Source organism: Erythrolamprus reginae, chromosome Z, assembly GCF_031021105.1.
Source record: "Erythrolamprus reginae isolate rEryReg1 chromosome Z, rEryReg1.hap1, whole genome shotgun sequence".
In the NCBI taxonomy this organism is placed as follows: Eukaryota; Metazoa; Chordata; class Lepidosauria; order Squamata; family Dipsadidae; genus Erythrolamprus; species Erythrolamprus reginae.
In genome coordinates this window covers 135,168,719-135,188,539 of record NC_091963.1, presented here as the reverse complement: position 1 = coordinate 135,188,539, position 19,821 = coordinate 135,168,719, and the positions used below count along the sequence as shown (strand labels likewise).

At 40.9% G+C, this 19,821-nt stretch overlaps 1 protein-coding gene across 1 annotated transcript; it reads left to right on the top strand.

The window, feature by feature from the left end:
• Positions 1-6,034: 6,034 nt before the first annotated feature.
• LOC139154577 (CDP-diacylglycerol--inositol 3-phosphatidyltransferase-like) lies at positions 6,035-18,663 on the top strand. Its single transcript, XM_070729337.1, has 6 exons — positions 6,035-6,294; positions 7,279-7,413; positions 10,046-10,199; positions 12,733-12,814; positions 16,354-16,435; positions 16,541-18,663. Exons 1-6 carry the CDS (start codon positions 6,252-6,254, stop codon positions 16,690-16,692), a joined length of 648 nt encoding a protein of 215 aa, XP_070585438.1. The 5' UTR covers positions 6,035-6,251; the 3' UTR covers positions 16,693-18,663.
• The last annotated feature ends 1,158 nt before the right edge of the window (positions 18,664-19,821 follow it).

Here is a 19,821-nt window from a genome sequence, read left to right as displayed (position 1 = left end):
TGTGGTTGGGTGGGGCTGCTGTAATTAGTGCTACAGATAAAAGTGCAGCCTGGTGTTTTAGCCTCATGGCAGTTTATCTGATTCATTGTTTCGTCAAGATCATGGTTTTTGCTCTTCAGGATTGTGTGTGTGGACTCTCTGGATTTTAGAATTGGACTCAATTTCCCAGTTATTGGGTGAGCAATTGGACTGCATTTAACCTGTGCCGTGTGTACCAGAAAATCCCTTTGACATTTAAAAAGGGAGCTGTTCCTGTTTTTCTGTTTGTAAAAACTTTTGGGTTTTCCTTTTATTGTGTGGTGTGTGTCTTTCTGGACTAATTACCCTCTAATTACAGGCGGTTGAGACACGCCGGCAGAACAGCATGTAAATCATCTGTGGCCTGAAAATCAGCTGAGCCAGAAAGAAGGAAATATAAGAGAGGAGAGGGCAGGGGTGGGTGCGCGGGGCCAGCTGATCATTGGAACTACTGGTTTGCCCAAACTGGTCCAAATCGGTAGCAGCCCACTACTGCAGATAAAGAATATTGACAGTATTTTGAGTAATAAAACGAGTCATTGCGATTACATGACATTTGGTGTTTCTATATTTATTCTATAATAAAACATCAATGAAGAAAATAATTGTGTAAATAAGTTGTCTTGAATGGGCTTTCTATTCTAATAGGAAGCTATTACAGTACTCTGAATAAAGTGAGGCTTCTGTGGTTGGAATATTTTCAGAAATTAATCAGCTGAACCCCAATAAAAGTTGATTCAGGAGTGGCTCAGATCCAAGGACCAAGAGGGATCATATTCTGTAGGTGATCCTCATCCCAATATTTCCTCTTTTTCCTCTCTCTCTTATCACAGAATGACGATGGGACAGATGAAGACGAGAATCAACCAGTGGAGATTCAGGACCGAAACCTCTCACACCACAAAAAAGTAGGGCTTCATTTTCATCTAGTTTCCTAAATTACAAAATGCAAAAACGTTAGCTTGAAACCTCTGGCTAAATAGCATTTGGGAAGCTGCCTGTGGAATAAAGATAGCACGCTAAAGCCTAAAGATATCTGACAGTGCAAACTTGAGAAAACTGGAATGTTATTTCCCAAATATATTAAATGTATTTCTAGTAGCAGGATCATATTTCCCTTTTTTTTGCAAGAAAGTTTTTTTCCTCCTCCATACATCAAATAATTACATCATCATAAACAAAACATAGTAAAATATCACAGAAAATACTTTGCTTTGGCTTCAATCTATATCATTACTGTCAGTTACGTTCATACTTCCTGTACTTCATCCATTTCTGATCCTGTTATTTATAGGAGCCTTACCATTTCTGTATAACTTGAGTACAGTGGTACCTCTACCTAAGAACGCCTCTACTTACGAACTTTTCTAGATAAGAACTGGGTGTTCAAGACTTTTTTTTGCCTCTTTTGCCATTTTCCACTTACAAACCCAAGCCTCTGAAACTGTAACCGGAAAAGGCAGGGAGAAGCCTGTGTATGGCCTCTCTAGGAATCTTCTGGGAGGAAACAGGGCCGGAAAAAGCGGGGAAAAGCCTCTGTGGGGCCTCTCTAGGAATCTCCTGGAAGGAAACAGGGCCTCCACCCTCCCTGTGGTTTCCCCAATCGCACGCATCATTTGCTTTTACATTGATTTCTATGGGAAAAATTGCTTCTTCTTAGAAACTTTTCTACTTAAGAACCTGGTCACAGAACGAATTAAGTTCGTAAGTAGAGGTACCACTGTATATCCGCCAATCTCCTTTGTAATTAATTTTTGTATAAATTAATTAATTAAAAAACAAACAAAACAAAAAACCCGATCCCTGGGTCTTTTCCTACTATCTACTACTACTTCTACATTGCTACGTCGAAGTGTCTCTTGGAGAAGTGGCAACTCTATTTATTTTATTTATTTATTTTATTTATTCGATTTGTAAGCCGTCCCTCTCCGTAGACTCGTGGCAGCTAACAACAATAATAATACAATATAAACAAATCTAATATTTAAGTTAATTTAAAAACCCTAATTTAAGAAACCAATCATACATACAGACAGACATACCATGCATAAATTATATAAGCCTAGGGGGAAGAGAAAGTCTCAATTCCCCCATGCCTGATGACAGAGGTGGATTTTAAGGAGTTTACGAAAGGCAAGGAGGGTGGGGGCAACTCTGATATCTGGGGGGAGTTGGTTCCAAAGGGTCGGGGCCACCACAGAGAAGGCTCTTCCCCTGGGTCCCGCCAAACGACATTGTTTTCTCCGGGATCCGGAGAAGGCCAACTCTGTGAGACCTGACTAGTCTGATCCACACTAAATCTCTGGTTTTCCCCACTGCTTATGATCAGGGCAATGAGACTGTCTGCCCAGAAGGAAATAAAAATAGGGGGGAGATGGCACTTAGGACTCTATATTGCTCTTCATTTCCTCCCCTTCCTATATTTCAGCTCCCAACCTTTTGTCTCTCACCAGGTGGAGTGCAGAAAGTTTCTGAGCAAAGGGATTCTTTGCAAGGCTGCCCCCCAGCCACAGAATTCGGACAACGACACGACCGACAACCAGCCAGGGACCACAGCTAAGGATACGGGATAAGGTGCCCAGCTGTAGGTTGTGTATGTTCTAGAACAATATGAAACTATCAGCTTGAAGTCCATTTCCATTCCTCCCTACAAAATCTAAAGGCAAATAAAGAGATGCCACTTTTAGTGGCCCAGCATTATTGCAAGAAAGATTAAGTAGGACAGAATTGCTATAAATCGTTTGTATTTTCTGCCCAAGAACCATTTTAGGTCAATTTTGACCAAAATCTAAGAAGAGATATGAAGAATCTCTCAAGGTTGTCACCTCTTCCCCTATCAAATAAATATAAATAAAATATAAATGAGACAAACCAAATTCTAGCTGTCACTCTTTTATTATATAGCCAGAATATTTATTTTAAACTATTTTGGTGATCAAGAGGCTTATTTTAGTATGAAAAAACAATGAAAATAAAGATTAGTAAAAGAGTTAAAATTGGGGGGGGGGGCAGGATAAGAAGGAAAAAAATGATTTTTGACTCTTTCCAGTGCAGGTGGTCCTTGACTTACAACCACAAATGAGCCCAACATTTCTGTGGCTAAGTGAGAGTTTAGTTAAGTGAGTTCTTCCTCATTTCACAATCTTTCTTACACCGTTGTTAAGTAAACCACTGCAGTTGCTAAGTTGGTAATATAGTTGTTAAGTGAATCTGCCTTCCCCATTGACTTAGTTTGTTACAAAAGGTGATCAAGTGACCCTGGGATATGACAACCATCATATATATGAGTCAGTTACCAAATTAAAGGTTTTGTAAACAAATATCTGACAACCATTTTGTCCTTTTTCAGCCATTTTTCAAGTTATATGTCCATTTTCTAGGTCATAATTTTTTTAAACATTCAGATAAATTTTCAAATCTCATGCTACCTGTATAATTTTTTAATTTTATGTTATCTATTATATTTACATTATCTGCTGCTTTTTTAATTTAAAAAAAGTAGCAGATAATATACGTATTTCTTTATACTCGGTATAAAGCAGGCAAAATATATGAAAGCACACATGATATCCAAGCCATTGCTAAGGCATTCCTTTGAAGTACCTTGCTCACAAACAGTCTGAAACATTTATGAGAATAATAAGTGGGTTGATGCCCTTAGTTTTTCTCAGTCATTACAGGAACCTTCAGAGACCCTGTATTTGAAACTCTTCCTTTTGCTTTTATGGATTCAGTTGGCCTGGAAAACAGGATTCATGAAGTAAAGCAATGTTTATCAACCTTAGCCATTTGGAAATTTGTCTGGATTGGTGTAGAGACTCCTGTTTGAGGTGTTGGTGTTGGACTAGATAACCTACAAGGCCCCTTCCAATTCTAATGATAAATAAAAATAAAAACTTCAACTTCCAGAACACCCCAGCCACTGCAAGCAGCTTCTACTGACTGCTGGTTGTAGTTCACCAGTTCAAATTTCACCAGCCTCAAAGTTAACTCAGCCTTCTGTCTTCCCAAGGTGGGTAAATTGAGGGCCCAGGTTGTCGGGGGGCGGGCGCTATGCTGATTCTGTAAACTGCTTAGAGAGCTGTAAAGCAGTAGACCAATCCTTGAATACAGCTCATCTGTCTGGAATCCACACAGTATTTTGGACATAAACACTCTAGAAAATGTCCAGGGATACTTCACTAGAAGAGCCCTCCACTCCTCCACGGGCAACAGAATACCCTACGCAACTACTTACAATCCTAGGTTTAGAAAGTTTAGAACTACATCGCCTTAAACACAACCTAAGCATGGCCCATAAAATCATCTGCTACAACATTCTTCCGGTCAATGACTACTTCAGCTTCAACCACAACAACACAACACACAACACACCAGATACAAACTGAAAGTAAATCACTCTAAACTCGACTGCAGGAAATACGACTTTAGCAACTGAGTAGTTGATGCATGGAACTCACTACAGATTCTGTAGTATCATCACCTAGCTCCCAAAACTTTACCCTTAGACTATCCGCTGTTGACCTCTCCCAATTCCTAAGAAGTCAGAAAGAGGTGTGCATAAGGGCACCAAATTGCCTTCTATCACCCGTCCTAATGTTTCTCTTTTACTAGTATAATGTATGTAAATATGCTTGGCTGCATAGCTAGAGGTATAACAAGCAGGAAGGGGGAGATTGTGATCCCCTTATATAGAGCACTGGTGAGACCACATTTGGAATACTGTGTTCAGCTCTGGAAACCTCACCTACAAAAAGATATTGATAAAATTGAACGGGTCCAAAGACGGGCTACAAAAATGGTGGAAGGCCTTAAGCATAAGAGCCCGGGTGGCGCAGCAGGTAGAGTGCTGTACTGCAGGCCACTGAAGCTGACTGTAGATCTGAAGATCAGCGGTTCAAATCTCCTCACCGGCTCAAGGTTGATGACTCAGCCTTCCATCCTTCCGAGGTGGGTAAAATGAGGAGCCGGATTGTGGGGGCAATAGGCTGGCTCTGTTCAAAAGTGCTATTGCTAACATGTTTTAAGCCGCCCTGAGTCTAAGGAGAAGGGCGGCATAAAAATCGAATAAATAAATAAAACCTATCAGGAAAGACTTAAATGAATTCAATCTGTATAGTCTGGAGGACAGAAGGGAAAGGGGGGGACATGCTTGAAGCATTTAAATATGTTAAATAAGTTAAATAAGGTACAGGAGGGAAGTGTTTTTAATAGGAAAGTGAACCCAAGAACAAGAGGGCACAATCTGAGGTTAGTTGGGAGAAAGATCAGAAGCAACGTGAGAAAATATTATTTTATGGAAAGAGTAGTAGATACTTGGAACAAACTTCCAGCAGACGTGGTTGGTAAATCCACAGGAACTGAATTTAAACATGCCTGGGATAAACATATACCCATCCTAAAATAAAATACAGGAAATAGTATAAGTGCAGACTAGGTGGGCCATGAGATCTTTTTCTGCCATCAATCTTCTATGTTTCTAATATTAATATATCTCTGTATAGCACCAATACGTACTTGACAAAACAAATACATAAACAAATAAATAAAATATGCTAAATGCTATTGCTATTCTGAGAGTTGAAGTCCACAGAACTTCTAAACAGCTAAAATTGGAAAACATTGCACTTAAGGGAACCATTAAAAATCTAGAGTGACCGATAAAAAGTGTCAGTCTTCTTTTAAAAACATCTTCTGATCTCATCCAATTTGCAAAAAAAACCCAACCCCAAACCCGGCATCCCAAACTTCCTTGCAGCGGATTAAGACCAACTAAGGAAACGAAAATCTCATCTCTTACATCTTTTCGAAACTTGGACTAAACCAACCCGAAATTCTGGGGGCACCCTAAGCACATTTACTGCAGGAACTGCTCCGAGGGAGGGACCGAAAGGAAGCAAACGGCGCCCAAATCAGCAATTCTGAAACCGAAGAACGAGACAGGAGCCTTAAGGAAGGAGGGATTAAGCCCCAGTCCGTGCCATGATTCGTTGTAATAAAACGCCTTCCCTCCCCCGGTTTACGAATGGCGCTTCCTGCTTCAAGAGACTCTGCAGACCAGGAAGCGGCGGTGTCAAGGGAAGGCGGGCAGCAAGGAGCCGATAGGGAGGCTGCTGGCAGCGGGAGGGGCTCGTGGGAGGGGCGCGATGAACTCAGCCTCGCCTTGCATTTGGGACTAGGCTGGTTTTGCAAGGCATTTCCGATCTGCGCAGAGCCCCCGCCGGCAGCAAAAGATGAAGCAAGAGAACATTTTCCTCTTCGTCCCCAACCTCATTGGTAAGTGATGGGACCGCCCCAAAATGCTGGACGTGGTGGTGGACCTGCTTATGTTTTAGCCTTCTAGCTCTGCTATCTCCCCCTTGGCCTGGCTTCTATTTTAATTCAGTATTTCCTTCCACCGTGGGTGACTTTAAAATGTCTGGACTTCCAAGTGGCTGGGGAATTCTGGGAGTGGAAGTCCAGGCATTTTGAAGTTACCCAAGGCTGAGAAAAACGCTTTAATTCACTTATTTATTTTATTGATTTGTCAAACATATATAGGATAGTAATTTGTATAAACATAACATAAATAAAAGGTAACAATAAAAGAGGACAGACTTCTTAGAAATGGGGAGAGGTCGACTGTAGAGAATCTAAGGTTAAAGTTTTGGGGGTTTGGGGAAGAAACCACAGAGTAGGGTACTTACTTCCATTGCTCTTGCAGTGATAAACCTGTCCGCCAACCCCAAGGCAAGCCACAATTTTGGGAAAACTCCACCAAGCAGGTCAACCACTTACCTGATGGTTGAATAGATTGTATTCCTCTCCCCAACCCACCAGAAAAGTCTCTAAAATATCTTCTGTGTGTATATGACAGAAAAGTCTATAGTATCATCCCCTAACCCCCAACATTTTACCCTTAGACTTTCCACGGTTGACCTCTCCAGATTCCTAAGAGGTCAGTAAGGGGCATACATAAGCGCACTAGAGTGCCTTCCATCCCCTGTCCTATAGTCTCTCCTATATCTCGTATTTCTTCTCTACTATATCCTCTATAATCTTCATTGTGTGTTATTGTGTATTGGACAAAATAAATAAATAAAAAATAAATAAAAAGTGACAAGCAAGGATTGGGGGAATCCTTCCAAGAAAGTGGGAAAGAGGATTGTGGGTGATTGCAGGGTGGATTTAGCTGAAATTTGGGGAGCTGGAGACTGCGGTCTCTGCGTGGGGTGCAGGATTGAAGGACAGTGACTGACCCTGTTTGTCTTTCTTTTGCAGGTTATGCACGCATAATCTTAGCTTGTTTTGCTTTTTATTATATACCAACCTCCCCCTCGCTGGCATCGTTCTTCTACCTTCTTAGTGGTTTCCTTGATGCCTTTGATGGCCATGCTGCCCGGGCTCTTAATCAAGGTAGGCCTGGGCTTCACGGGGTTGGAAGGAAGTGAAAGAAAGGGAGGGGGACTGGAAGAAGAGTGGAAGGGAAAGGGAGGGATGAAGAGAAAGGGAGGGAGGGAAGAAGGGAAAAAAGGAGAAGGGAGGAAGGGAAGAGATAGGGGGGCAGGGAGGGAAAAAGAGAGGAAGAGAAAGATGGAGAGAGGAAGAGCAAGAGAAGGAGGGAGGGAAGAAGAGAGGGAGGGGAGAAGGGGAAGAGAGTGGAAAAGAAAGAGGAGGTAACAGGGAGGGAGAAGGAAGATAGGAATCATAGATCTAGGACAAAGTCTTGCCAAACTTAATGTTTCTTGCTTTACCTTAGAGACCTTCACCAGCTCTCAACTGGGGGAACCTGATCTTTTTGAGCTGACTTTCATCTTTAAAATACGCAATCCACCATTAAAGTTCTTGACTCTTTCCAAAAAGAGAACTGACATATCATTGTGATTGGTTACAACAATGAAGCAATCTCAATACAGTATATATTTGAGTTAACTAGATCAGTGTTTCCCAACCTTGGAAACTTGAAGATATTTGGACTTCAACTCCCAGAATTCCCCAGCCAGCAAATGCTGGCTGGGGAATTCTGGGAGTTGAAGTCCAGATATCTTCAAGTTGCTAAGGTTGGGAAACACTGAACTAGATGATCATTCATGCTCTGCCCTGCCCTCTTCCCAAATTTGTTATTTAGGAAGGAAGATCCTGAACTACATCATAGTGTTGTTTGGTTGCTTTAGAAGGAATTATCTGGGAATTCTCTATAGCTGAGGAATATTTCGTATTTAGAAGCATTTAATTTATGCATGTATAAATCAAGACAGTGCAAATCTTACCTCGAGTATGTAAAGTGAGGATTTGGCCTCTAGTATTTATATCAAAATATGAATACTAGATTTTGCCAGCTTTTTTATATTAAGTTATATTTCTATAGATGATAGATTGATTAAATGTTTGATTTATTATTACATCTACCTATTGAGTTTTACTAAAAGACTCATAGCATATAAATATTTGTAGCAAATAAATTAAGAACTCCTGCAGTCTAAAAACTCCAATAAAACAGAATCTGTATAATTAATTGTAGATGTGAACATGAAAGACAAGATCCCTGTAAAAAAACAGTAATACCTTCCTTTCTTATGGCTTCTCTTTATTTCATCCCTAATTAAATAACCAAGTAATGGATTAATTAAACAATTAAACTTATTTAAGTTATCTTTCCATTTGTACCTTTGGATTTGTCATTCTGCTGTCCAAAAACCTAACTACCCTCTTGAAATTCTTTGGGGGGAAATGGTAAATTAACAGTTTTCTACAAATTAAATAATGTTTGTATCACATATCAAGAAATAACTTGTTCTGGCGTTCTGGCTTTTTTTTTTTTACTGAACTACCTGGAATAAATGACATGTTGATCCACCAAGTCAAAAGCAATTTGACAATCATTTGAAGAGAAACTAAATTAGCTAGAGAATTCTGGGAGTTTGGGCCCAAGACCTCAGTGCCAAGCTGAGAATGGTCATTTAAGATAATAAGATAATCCTCGGGTTATTATTGTAATAGAGCCTGCCAGTTACATTCGTAACCCCGAGGATTTGTGAATTGGATCATGTCAAATTAACATGATTCCCTCCCTCCTTTACCCAATGCATTCACTAATGCAGTGATGGCGAATCTGTGGAGCCATATTTGCTGGCATGTGAGCCATTGCTGTAGCTCAGCTCCAGTGCATATATGGGGGCTGGCCAGCTGATTTTTGGTTTGCACGGAGGTTCTGGGAAGGTATTTTCGGCTTGCGGAGGGCTCCTGGAGGGAAAGGGGAAGGCGTTTTTGCCCTCCCCTGGTTCCAGGGAAGCCTCCAGAGCAGTGATGGCGAACCTATTTTTCCTCGGGTGCCAAAAGAGCATGTACACACGCCCCGACCCTCAGGAACCAGCTCCCCCCAGAGATTAGGACTGCCCCCACCCTCCATGCCTTTCGTAAACTCCTTAAAACCCACCTCTGCCATCAGGCATGGGGGAACTGAGATATCTCCCCTTGCCTATGTAGTTTTATGTATGATATGTTTGTGTATATGCTTTTAAAATAATGGGTTTTTAGACTTTTAATATTAGAGTTGTTATTTTAGACTTTTAATATTAGATTTCTTACTGCATATTGTTTTATTGCTGCTGTGAGCCGCCCCGAGTCTGTGGAGAGGGGCGGCATACAAATGTAATAAATAATAATAATAATTATTATTATTATTATAATAAATAAAGGGAGCCCTCAAATAACCCATCCTAGATCTGAATGAATGAAATATTCTCATTGAATACTTTGTTCTGTACAAAGTTGAATGTGCACAACAGCATGTGAAATTGATTGTCAATCTGTGTTGCTTCCTAAGTGGACAGTTTGATTTCACAGAAGTTTGATTTATTTGGAGTTATATTGTGTTGTTTATGTGTTCCCTTTATTTTTTTGAGCAGTATGTGTTTCCCCCTCATTCTGTGTTCCCCCCCCCCGTTGCCTTTTACTTAATAAAAGTGTACTAAAAGGCACAAACGAGCAACAACACCAAACCCCCACCAAGCACTGTTACTCTGCTAACCTGTGGCCTTCCTCCTAGGCACCCGCTTTGGGGCCATGCTGGACATGCTGACTGACCGCTGTACCACCATGTGTCTGCTGGTGAACCTGGCTATGCTCTATCCAGAGTCTGCCCTCTGGTTCCAGCTGAGCATGAGCCTTGATGTGGCCTCCCATTGGCTACATCTCCACAGGTATCGGTGCTAGGGAAAATGCAGAGCTGAATGAGTTTATTTATTTATTTGTCTGTCCAATTTAGGTACCGATGAAGTCCTGGCTGGGGAATTCTGGGAGTTGAAGTCCGTATCTCTTTAAAGTAGCCAAGTTTGAAAAACACTGTTCTAAATAGCAGTGGGTAAAATGGCTCTCCTGAACTCAGATCCTTCTCCTCCAGTAATTGTTCAAATTGAAATCCATTTTAGTCTTGTCTTGAAAAGGAATGTAAAACAGTTCTCTTCACGTTCATCAGCCAGATTGGAAGAGCATATTGTTGTATTTCCTCCACATTTTTTTTTCTTGTTTCACATTTTCATTATTTTTATCAAAATATAAAATACAAAGAGAATTTTAAAAAAAAATCTAATAGGGAGGAGGGCGAGGGAAAAGATACGGTGTAAAGAGGAAAAAGGAAAAAAGACACCAACTTCCGACTCTCTCTAGCAAAGTAGATGTTAATAACATTACAACCTCAATTTTTTTACATCTGCACAACAGTATATACTACTAGCTATTTCAATAACAACAAACCTAATTAACCAAAACAAAATCAGACTTCCATTTTATTTTCATTACAAGCACAAAAGTTAGAATAGAATAGAATTTTTATTGGCCAAGTGTGATTGGACACACAAGGAATTTGTCTTGGTGCATATGCTCTCAGTGTACATAAAAGAAAAAGATACATTTGTCAAGAATCATGTGGTACTACACAATGATTGTCAGAGGGGTCAAATAAGCAATGAGAAGCAATATTAATAAAAATCTTAGGATATAAGCAACAAGTTACAGTCATACAGTCAACATGGGAGGAAGTTTGTATTGCCTTCACCTTTAAAAAAAAATCCTTTCCCCTTGTAAAGCAGGGAATCCCCAATTCCTGACAATAATCCACTATGGAATGTGACCCATTCAGAACTGGGCTGTGCGAGTGGTGGGTAAGCCACACACCTATAGTTTCACTTGCACGACTGGGGGCACTTGTAACCAGCAGCTACATGCGCCCGCCTCTTGCGCAAATAGAGCTTCATGCACTTGTTTGCACCTGCCGCGCCCACAGAACCATTCCCTCTCCCTCCCCTCGTCAGGCCAGAAAAGCTGGAGACTTATGACCATTTTTTCACACTAGCAACCATGGTCAAGTGATAAAATCTAGGCTCTTGGCAGTTGGCGCATACTTATGATGGTTGCAGTGTCCTTATATGATCATGCGATCCCCTTTGGTGACTTTCTGACTAGCAAAATCAGTGGAGAAGTGAGATTGACTTAACAATTGTGTTACTAACTTAACAACTGCGATGATTCGCTTAACAGCAGGGACAAAAAGTCACCCCGGTCTTGCTTGACAACAGAAACTTTGGGCTCAGTTGTGGTCGTAAGTCGAGGACTACCTGTAATCCTGTACATTTTTCTTGAGACAAAGCTTCATTCCACTGAGTCATGGGTACAGGTGTAGGATTGTATTCTAGATGGAGCTACAAACAGCTGTCTTTCACATTTCTCCTTTGCTCCCCAAAATTCTTTTGGTGGCCTTTGCTGAAGATCTCCGTCTATACTGTCCATCAGATTTATTTATTTGTTTTTACAAATAAAGTAGCGAACTTAACCAACATACCTCCCTCGTCCTTTTCCCCCACAACAACCACCCTGTGAGGTGGACGGGGCTGAGAGGTTGATTGGCCTAAAGTCTCTCAGGCGGTTTTCATGGTTACGGCAGGACCTGAACTCATAGCCTCCTGCTTTCTAGCTTGGTGCTTTACTTAACTGCTAAACCAAACTGATTCTCTTTTATGGAGATAATAAGCTAATGCATTGCTTTGATTTATTGTAAAGTGCCGTGAGAAAGCTTCTTTCCAAAGGACAGCATAAGATTTTTTAAAAAATTAATAAAATTAATAATTGCTTAAAGAGTTGGAAGAGATCTGATGCACACGAAGGACAGGCTTCTTAAGAAAACGAGGGTAAAGGAAATAGCATTGCAGTTTTGAGGCTGGGTTGATTTTTAACCATACACCAACCCAGAGAAACGTGAGGTAAAAGTTTTTTAAAAAAAAATATTTTTATTGATTTTTTTATAATATAAACACACACACAACATAAAACAAGTGCTTTGAATTGTGCCCACCACCAGACAAACATTCATACCCCACTACCAAATTGGGGTTGTTTCTTTTAACCCAAGAGCAAAGTATGTATTTACATATTATAAAGTGATTCCAATTTGTTTCTTGTAGCTTGGTCTTGGATTCTACTCGCTATATATTGTCTTAGTTGTCTCAAATCAGTTTCATTAACCAAATTCATCCTTTTATCCATAATCTCAAATTGAATGTGACTGAGGTAAAAGTTAGACTATGCTTCCACAGTGGCAGAGAAAGTCTTTCTGGAAGGATTTCATTTGGAAGAGATATACAAGCGCATGAGAGGAGGAACAAGGAGAAGGGAGTTGCGGTAGAACTGAATACTGTACTCTTAATTCCCGTTTTAATTTTCTGCCTCTGACTCCCTTAGCACTGTGGTGAAAGGTGGAGAAAGCCATAAGAGTATTGACTTGACAGGAAACCGGATCTTGAGAGTGTATTACAACTCACGGGTGAGTGTCACAAAAATGGTCTCTTTGAAGTCATCCCATCGGTTGCATTGCTAACTCCATCCCAACCTTCCTCTCCTTCTGTTTTCTCAAAACCTAAACTTCACTCCATGCCTTTTCTCACCAACTTTGTAATGAAATTCTCTCTTTGGTTTTCTCTTTTAATTCTAAATGTTTTGAAGAAACGGGGTCGTTTCTCATTTTTAATGAATAATACAATTGCGTTCACTAAATTTTCCCACTCCCATTGGCCTCCACAGTAAACTGTTTTTTTGCTAAAATGACTAAATGTGCATTGTGATACCGAACTGGAATCTCCATCTCTCATGTAATTGCCAGTGACGTGATAGAAAAAACCTGTCAATCTTTGAGGGCTGGATACACCCCATGCCCAGTCAACGAAGCGGTGGAAGTGATGTGCCGGTGCCTGGAGGCTGTTGGGGCCTGGATGGGTGTCAACAGACTCAAACTCAACCCGGATAAGACGGAGTGGCTGTGGGTTCTGCCTCCCAAGGACAATCCCATCTGTCCGTCCATTACCCTGGGGGGGGGGGGGAATTACTGACCCCGTCAGAGAGGGTCCGCAACTTGGGCGTCCTCCTCAATCCACAGCTCACATTAGAAAACCATCTCTCAGCTGTGGCGAGGGGGGCGTTTGCCCAGGTTCGCCTGGTGCACCAGTTGCGGCCCTATCTGGACCGGGACTCATTGCTCACAGTCACTCATGCCCTCATCACCTCGAGGTTCGACTACTGTAATGCTCTCTACATGGGGCTACCTTTGAAAAGTGTTCGGAAACTTCAGATCGTGCAGAATGCAGCTGCGAGAGCAGTCATGGGCTTACCCAGGTATGCCCATGTTTCACCATCACTCCGCAGTCTGCATTGGCTGCCGATCAGTTTCCGGTCACAATTCAAAGTGTTGGTTATGACCTTTAAAGCCCTTCATGGCATCGGACCAGAATATCTCCGAGACCGCCTTCTGCCGCACAAATCCCAGCGACCGATTAGGTCCCACAGAGTGGGCCTCCTCCGGGTCCCGTCAACTAAACAATGTCGGTTGGCGGGCCCCAGGGGGAGAGCCTTCTCTGTGGCGGCACCGACTCTCTGGAACCAACTCCCCCCGGAGATCAGAACTGCCCCTACTCTTCCTGCCTTCCGTAAACTCCTCAAAACCCACCTTTGCCGTCAGGCACGGGGGAACTAAACATCTCCCCCTGGGCACATTTAATTTATACATGGTATGCCTGTGTGTGTGTGTGTCTGTTAGTATATGGGGTTTTTTAAATCTTTAAATATTTTAATTAATTGAATTATTTATGATTTGTTTTACACTTGTTGTGAGCCGCCCCGAGTCTTCGGAGAGGGGCGGCATACAAATCCAAATAATAAATAAATAAATAAATAAATAAATAAATAAATAAATAAATAAATAAATAAATAAATAAATAAATAAATAAATAAATACAGCATCTTAGTTCCCCTCTGAGTGTGTGTGTGTGTAGACAAGATGGATGCTTCCTGCAGCACCCTGCCAGCCAAAATGGAGCACTGCAGAGTGCCACAGGAAGTCATCCAGACCGAAAATGGGGTGTGGGAGGGCCACATGTGCTGCCCCTGTGTTTTCACAAGCAGAGGCACTGTGGGCTGGTCCTTTTCTATTTCCAGGCTGGGCCCACAGGCCTAATTTAAGCACCACATAGACCGGACCAATCTGGCAGGCCTTGAATTTGATATTTCTCTGATAGAAGTACAGAGTCTTCGGAGAGGGGCGGCATACAAATCTAAGTAATTAATAAATAAATAAATACATAAATAAATACATAAATAAATACATAAATAAATACATAAATAAATAAATAAAAAATGGAAGGATTTTGCAGTGTGACACATCTTTTACTATTCAGCCCGTTCCACTCCACTCAGGGATGGGTTCTCACTTACCTCACTGCCAGTTCGCTTCCTGACACGCTAAATGTGTGTGTGTGGGTGCTATGCAAGCGCGTGCACCCCCCCACGCACACTCACATACAGTGCTAAAAAACCCCAGCAGAAGCAAAAAACAAGATGGCGCCGCCTAGGGCACCATTGAGAGAGACAGTTCAGGGACATGAAACACTGCTGGTTCGGCAAGTGAGGGGGGGGGATTCCCGCTACCGGTTCTATAGAAACGGTCCAAACCGACAGGAACCTCTGATCCCACTCCCCCAATAACCAAGGTTTGCTCTAGGAAGAGGCATTTCTAGCCGAATCAGTCACTGTTCTGACATGTTCATTTTCCTTCGGATCGGAGGGAAAGTGGCAATTTAGGAGACTTCCAGTGAGGCTAATTTAAGATGTTGACCTTGACTATCAAAGGACTTAAAACCTATGTAAACCTATCTGTCTCATGGGTTGAGCGATGCCTCCTTCCCATTTGATGTGAGGCCAGGCCCTTGTTTGGGATGGCTCCAGTGTTATAGGATCCCTTGCTAATCAATTTGCTCTTGTAGGGTCCTTGGTGCTGTCTGAGCTTGCTTGTTTCCTTGCAAATGTTTCGTCATTACCCAGCTAGGTAACCCATCAGTGGTAGAAGCACTATTTAGCACTGATGTCTAGCACTATGTAGTGTCGATAGTCTTATGTAATTGGTTAATGAAATGTCTGCAAGAAAACAAGCAAGCTCAGAGATCACCATGGGCCCCACAGTTCAACCATGGGCCACAATTATCCTCTTCTGTTGGTCCAATTTGTTTTTTTTCTTCCATGTTTGATCAGGTGGCAATCGAAGCCATCTCTTTCCGGAAAAAGTCCTATTTTTATGATTTTTTGTGCATTGTGAGATTTCTTTTATCATACATTCTACCAGTGTTTCCCAACCTTGGCAACTTGAAAATATCTGGACTTCAACTCCCAGAATTCCCCAGCCAGCATTCGCTGGCTGGGGAATTCTGAGAGTTGAAGTCCAAATATCTTAGCCGCCCCGAGTCTGCGGAGAGGGGCGGCATACAAATCTAAATAATAAATAAATAAATAATAAATTATACAATATATTATTTTCTAATAAGAAAATGACAAGAAGAATCGAAATATAATAAAATTTGGTATAAGTTTTATGATTGGTTGAACAAAAGAATACTTATGTAATAGTATATTTCTATATCAGATGGTATAAAATCAAGCAAATTCTGTAAATAGTAGTTCAGTATTATATATAGTTGACATTTTCCCCTTTATTTACCTTTTTCTCTCTTAATACTTGTAAGAATCCACGTGACTTCTGAAAAGAATGGAGCGGTTTTGGCTCCTTTTTTATGTTCTGTGTTTTGTTTGTGTTTTGGTTTTGTCTCGAAATCAAAAATCAATAAAATATTTTTTTAAAAAAATATTATTTTCTAATACAGATATTTTATATAGAAATACGTTTCCATGAAGTCGTCATGATTTGTTATGAACTATCAGGCAGTGGCCTCATAAACACCATCTGATTTTAAACTGTCTTCTTTTGGCTGCCATTTCTTGTTTTGTTTATCTGATGTAGTTTCTCCTTCCTTCTCCTTTCAGCCCGTTCTGTTCATTATGTGTGCCGGTAATGAACTCTTCTACTGCATGTTGTACTTGTTGTGTTTCGGTGAAGGTCCAGAAAGTGAGTACAAAAAGCTGAGGGGATTGAGGGAAGGGGAGGCTTTAAGACTAAAGAAGATGTTGGGCATTTTTCCACCTTACTCATTTTTGTTCTTCTGCTTTCCAGTTCTGTCAGGATACGCCGGACTCTATCGCTTGGTTCTATGGGTTTGTACCCCCATTGCTATCACTAAGAGTTTCATTAGTTTAATTCACTTGGTCTCGGCCTCGTGCAATATGGCTGCCTTAGATGCTGCTGAGCGGGCAAAGAAGATGTAGGATTTCAAGGTTGTGGGAAGGGAAGACTGAGGGAAGTCTTCCAGAGTGATCAGCTCCCAGTCTTCACGATGAATGGATGAAGATTTTGCCTCAGATCAATCACTCCAGTTGTTCAGTTTTTCTTTTGATGTGGTCACTTCATCTTTCCATGACGGCTTTTGTGATATCTATGTGGGATGATAGCTCCTGCTCCTCCTAGCTGCTTCTTGTTTTATTCCCATAATAATATGAACAGTTGAGTTAAAAATTGACTCTTGAGGAGGATCCTGATCCCCCATTTTGAAGAGCAGCTTAAGAGCTTGTCATTTTAGAATTGAAAGCCTTTTACCTCACACTTTTGGGGTATCTTTGGGAAGAATGAAATACAGGACTGCACATCTTATACTTGATATTATTTGGTATAATAAACTAAACTAGGATGTTGTTGTCTAAAAATCAAGAAGATCACATCTAAATACCTTTTGAAATCTGGACTAGTTTTTTTGTTTTTGTTCTAAAACTATATAGGAACAGAGCTCTGAGGAAAATAATGTTTTAATCCCTTGCATTCTACAAATTTATCTAATAAGATATGGAGCAACCATTTGGAAGTCATTTATTTTGGACAATAATACTACACAGCTTTAAAAGGATACAGTATTGGTAGGCTATTTATTGACCCTGGAGGTCTTAAGGTGATAAATTGCATTATTTCTTTGGAATTATCTCTGAATGTTCAGTTTAACTTTTGTACTTTAGCTCATGACCCATATTATCTGCTCTTTTCTGTTGTAAATATTTTATTAGAAATAAATATAACAAAGGTGGCAAATTACTTCATTCCTCAAGCAACTCTGATTGACTGTAGCTGAAGGCTGTGCTTTCCTCTTCTTCAATCATATCATTGTGCTGTGCAATACTGGAGTGAAATAAGGACAACTTTTAACAACAGTTTTGCCCTTCTTGAGTTTTGCCCTCTCTGTCTTCACCATGATTCTGACATTTACTGATGGCAGAGATGTATTTACCTATTTATTTTCTCCAAGATTCTGAACATTCAGTACTTTCCTGATGTGTAGTTAGCAACTCATTTATATAGACAATCATTTATCTTCCTTCCTCAATGGTTTCTGTATTAGCACATTAGCAAGCTTTCCTTTCAGCAAGCAGTTTGCATTAGCATGGTAACTATTTCTCCCCTTTTCATGCTTGTATTAGGCCCCAGAGGTCAAGGGAAATAAAGGATGGATATGATGGAGGTAGGGTTTTTAACTTATTAAACAAATTTATATGGCCACCCAATTCACACGTGGTGACTCTGGGTGGATTACAGAATTAGAAATCTGTAACATAACCACCCCATGTTTCTGGCCATAATAGAAGAGAAAGACCTAAGGCTTAGGCATAGTTTAATCATGGTGGCTGTATTGAAGGAACCAAATGTGAAGGCTATCACGCAAAACACTTTACTGAGCCAAATTAGAACACCAATATCATGTAGTTTCTTTTGCTTAAACATCAAGGAGACCCCTGAAACTGCAGTGGTTATTTTTGGTCCTTCCTTATAATGTTGCCCCAAAGTCATCCAGGTCATGGTTATCCAAAAAGGTGCTTCTTCAAGAAGCAACTGGACTGTCTGGTTTTTCTTTGAAGATGTTTCTTTTCAGAAGAAGATGCTTACTGAATAAGAAGTGAAATGTTTTCAAAAGAAAACCAGAAAGTCGAGTTGGTCTCTTGAAAAAGCACCTTTGGGGTAACCCATGACCTCGATGACTGAGAATCTCCTTGTAATGTTCTCACTCTGTCTCCTTCAAGGAGAGGCTGATGTTGACAATTCTCCTAAACCCCACAGTGGTGTTGCTGCACATGTCCAACCCAAGTGTCTGTATATTATATATAGATTTTTAAAGTGTAAAACTTGTCTGATTAAAAAACCCACCTCTTTCTCAGTCAACCAAATAGAGGTTATGGTAATAAAGTCTGTATACCTAATCATCTGATTGAGTGTCTTAATTTGGTAGTCTCTGATTATTATTAGAACGCAGCCGCGAGAGCCATCGTGGGGCTTTCAAGATTCACCCACGTTTCCTCAACACTCTGTGGCTTGCATTGGCTGCCAATCAGTTTCCGGTCACAATTCAAAGTGTTGGTCATGACCTTTAAACCCCTACATGGCATTGGACCAGATTACCTCTGGAACCGCCTGCTACCGCACGAATCCCAGCGACCGATAAGGTCCCACAGAGTTGGCCTTCTCCGGGTCCCGTCGACTAAACAATGTCGTTTGGCGGGCCCCAGGGGAAGAGCCTTCTCTGTGGTGGCCCCAGCCCTCTGGAACCAACTCCCCCTGGAGATTAGAATTGCCCCCACCCTCCCTGTCTTTCGTAAACTACTCAAGACTCATTTATACCGCCAGGCATGGGGGAGTTGAGATATTCCTTCCCCCTAGCCCATTACAAGTTATGCATGGTATGTTTGTATGTTTGGTTTTATAAGGGTTTTAGTTGTTTTATTATTGGATTGTCACATACTGTTTTTATTATTGTTAGCTGCCCCAAGTCTATTGAGAGGGGCGGCATACAAATCCAATAAATTATTATTATTATTATGTCAGTACAACACAACAACGAGATCACTAGGCTGGATTTCATATTTTATTATTATTTACGGAAAGATCTGGATGAATAGCCAAGGTAAATATGGCCAATATTCCTAGCTCAGTATTTAACGGTCTTCTGGAGACCGAGGAAATTGGCCACCTGATCAAGGGAGTAGAATAAATGTGTTCAATATAGGAGAAGCCAACATTCATGAATCAGAGGAGCCATAAAATAAGCTGATGTCTGCAGATTAAGCCTCTTTGTCAACAAGGCCTAAGGGAGGAAGTAGAATGAAGATAAAAGAGGCAGTCTCTTATTCTGCCAAGACCCAAATCTTGCCAAGACACCTCTCCGGTTCCCAAGAGGCTGCAGAAATTAAAGTCAAATTGTTACATGCTGTTTTGTTTTCCTAACGTGAAAGGGCCATCAAAGAATCACATTTGAAGAGATAAAGGCCTTGCTAGCTCATTCGCTAACTTTTATATAAAATATTTAGAACACTTTGCTGCAATTTCTCTCCCCTCCCCCCTGTAATGTCACAGATGCCCCA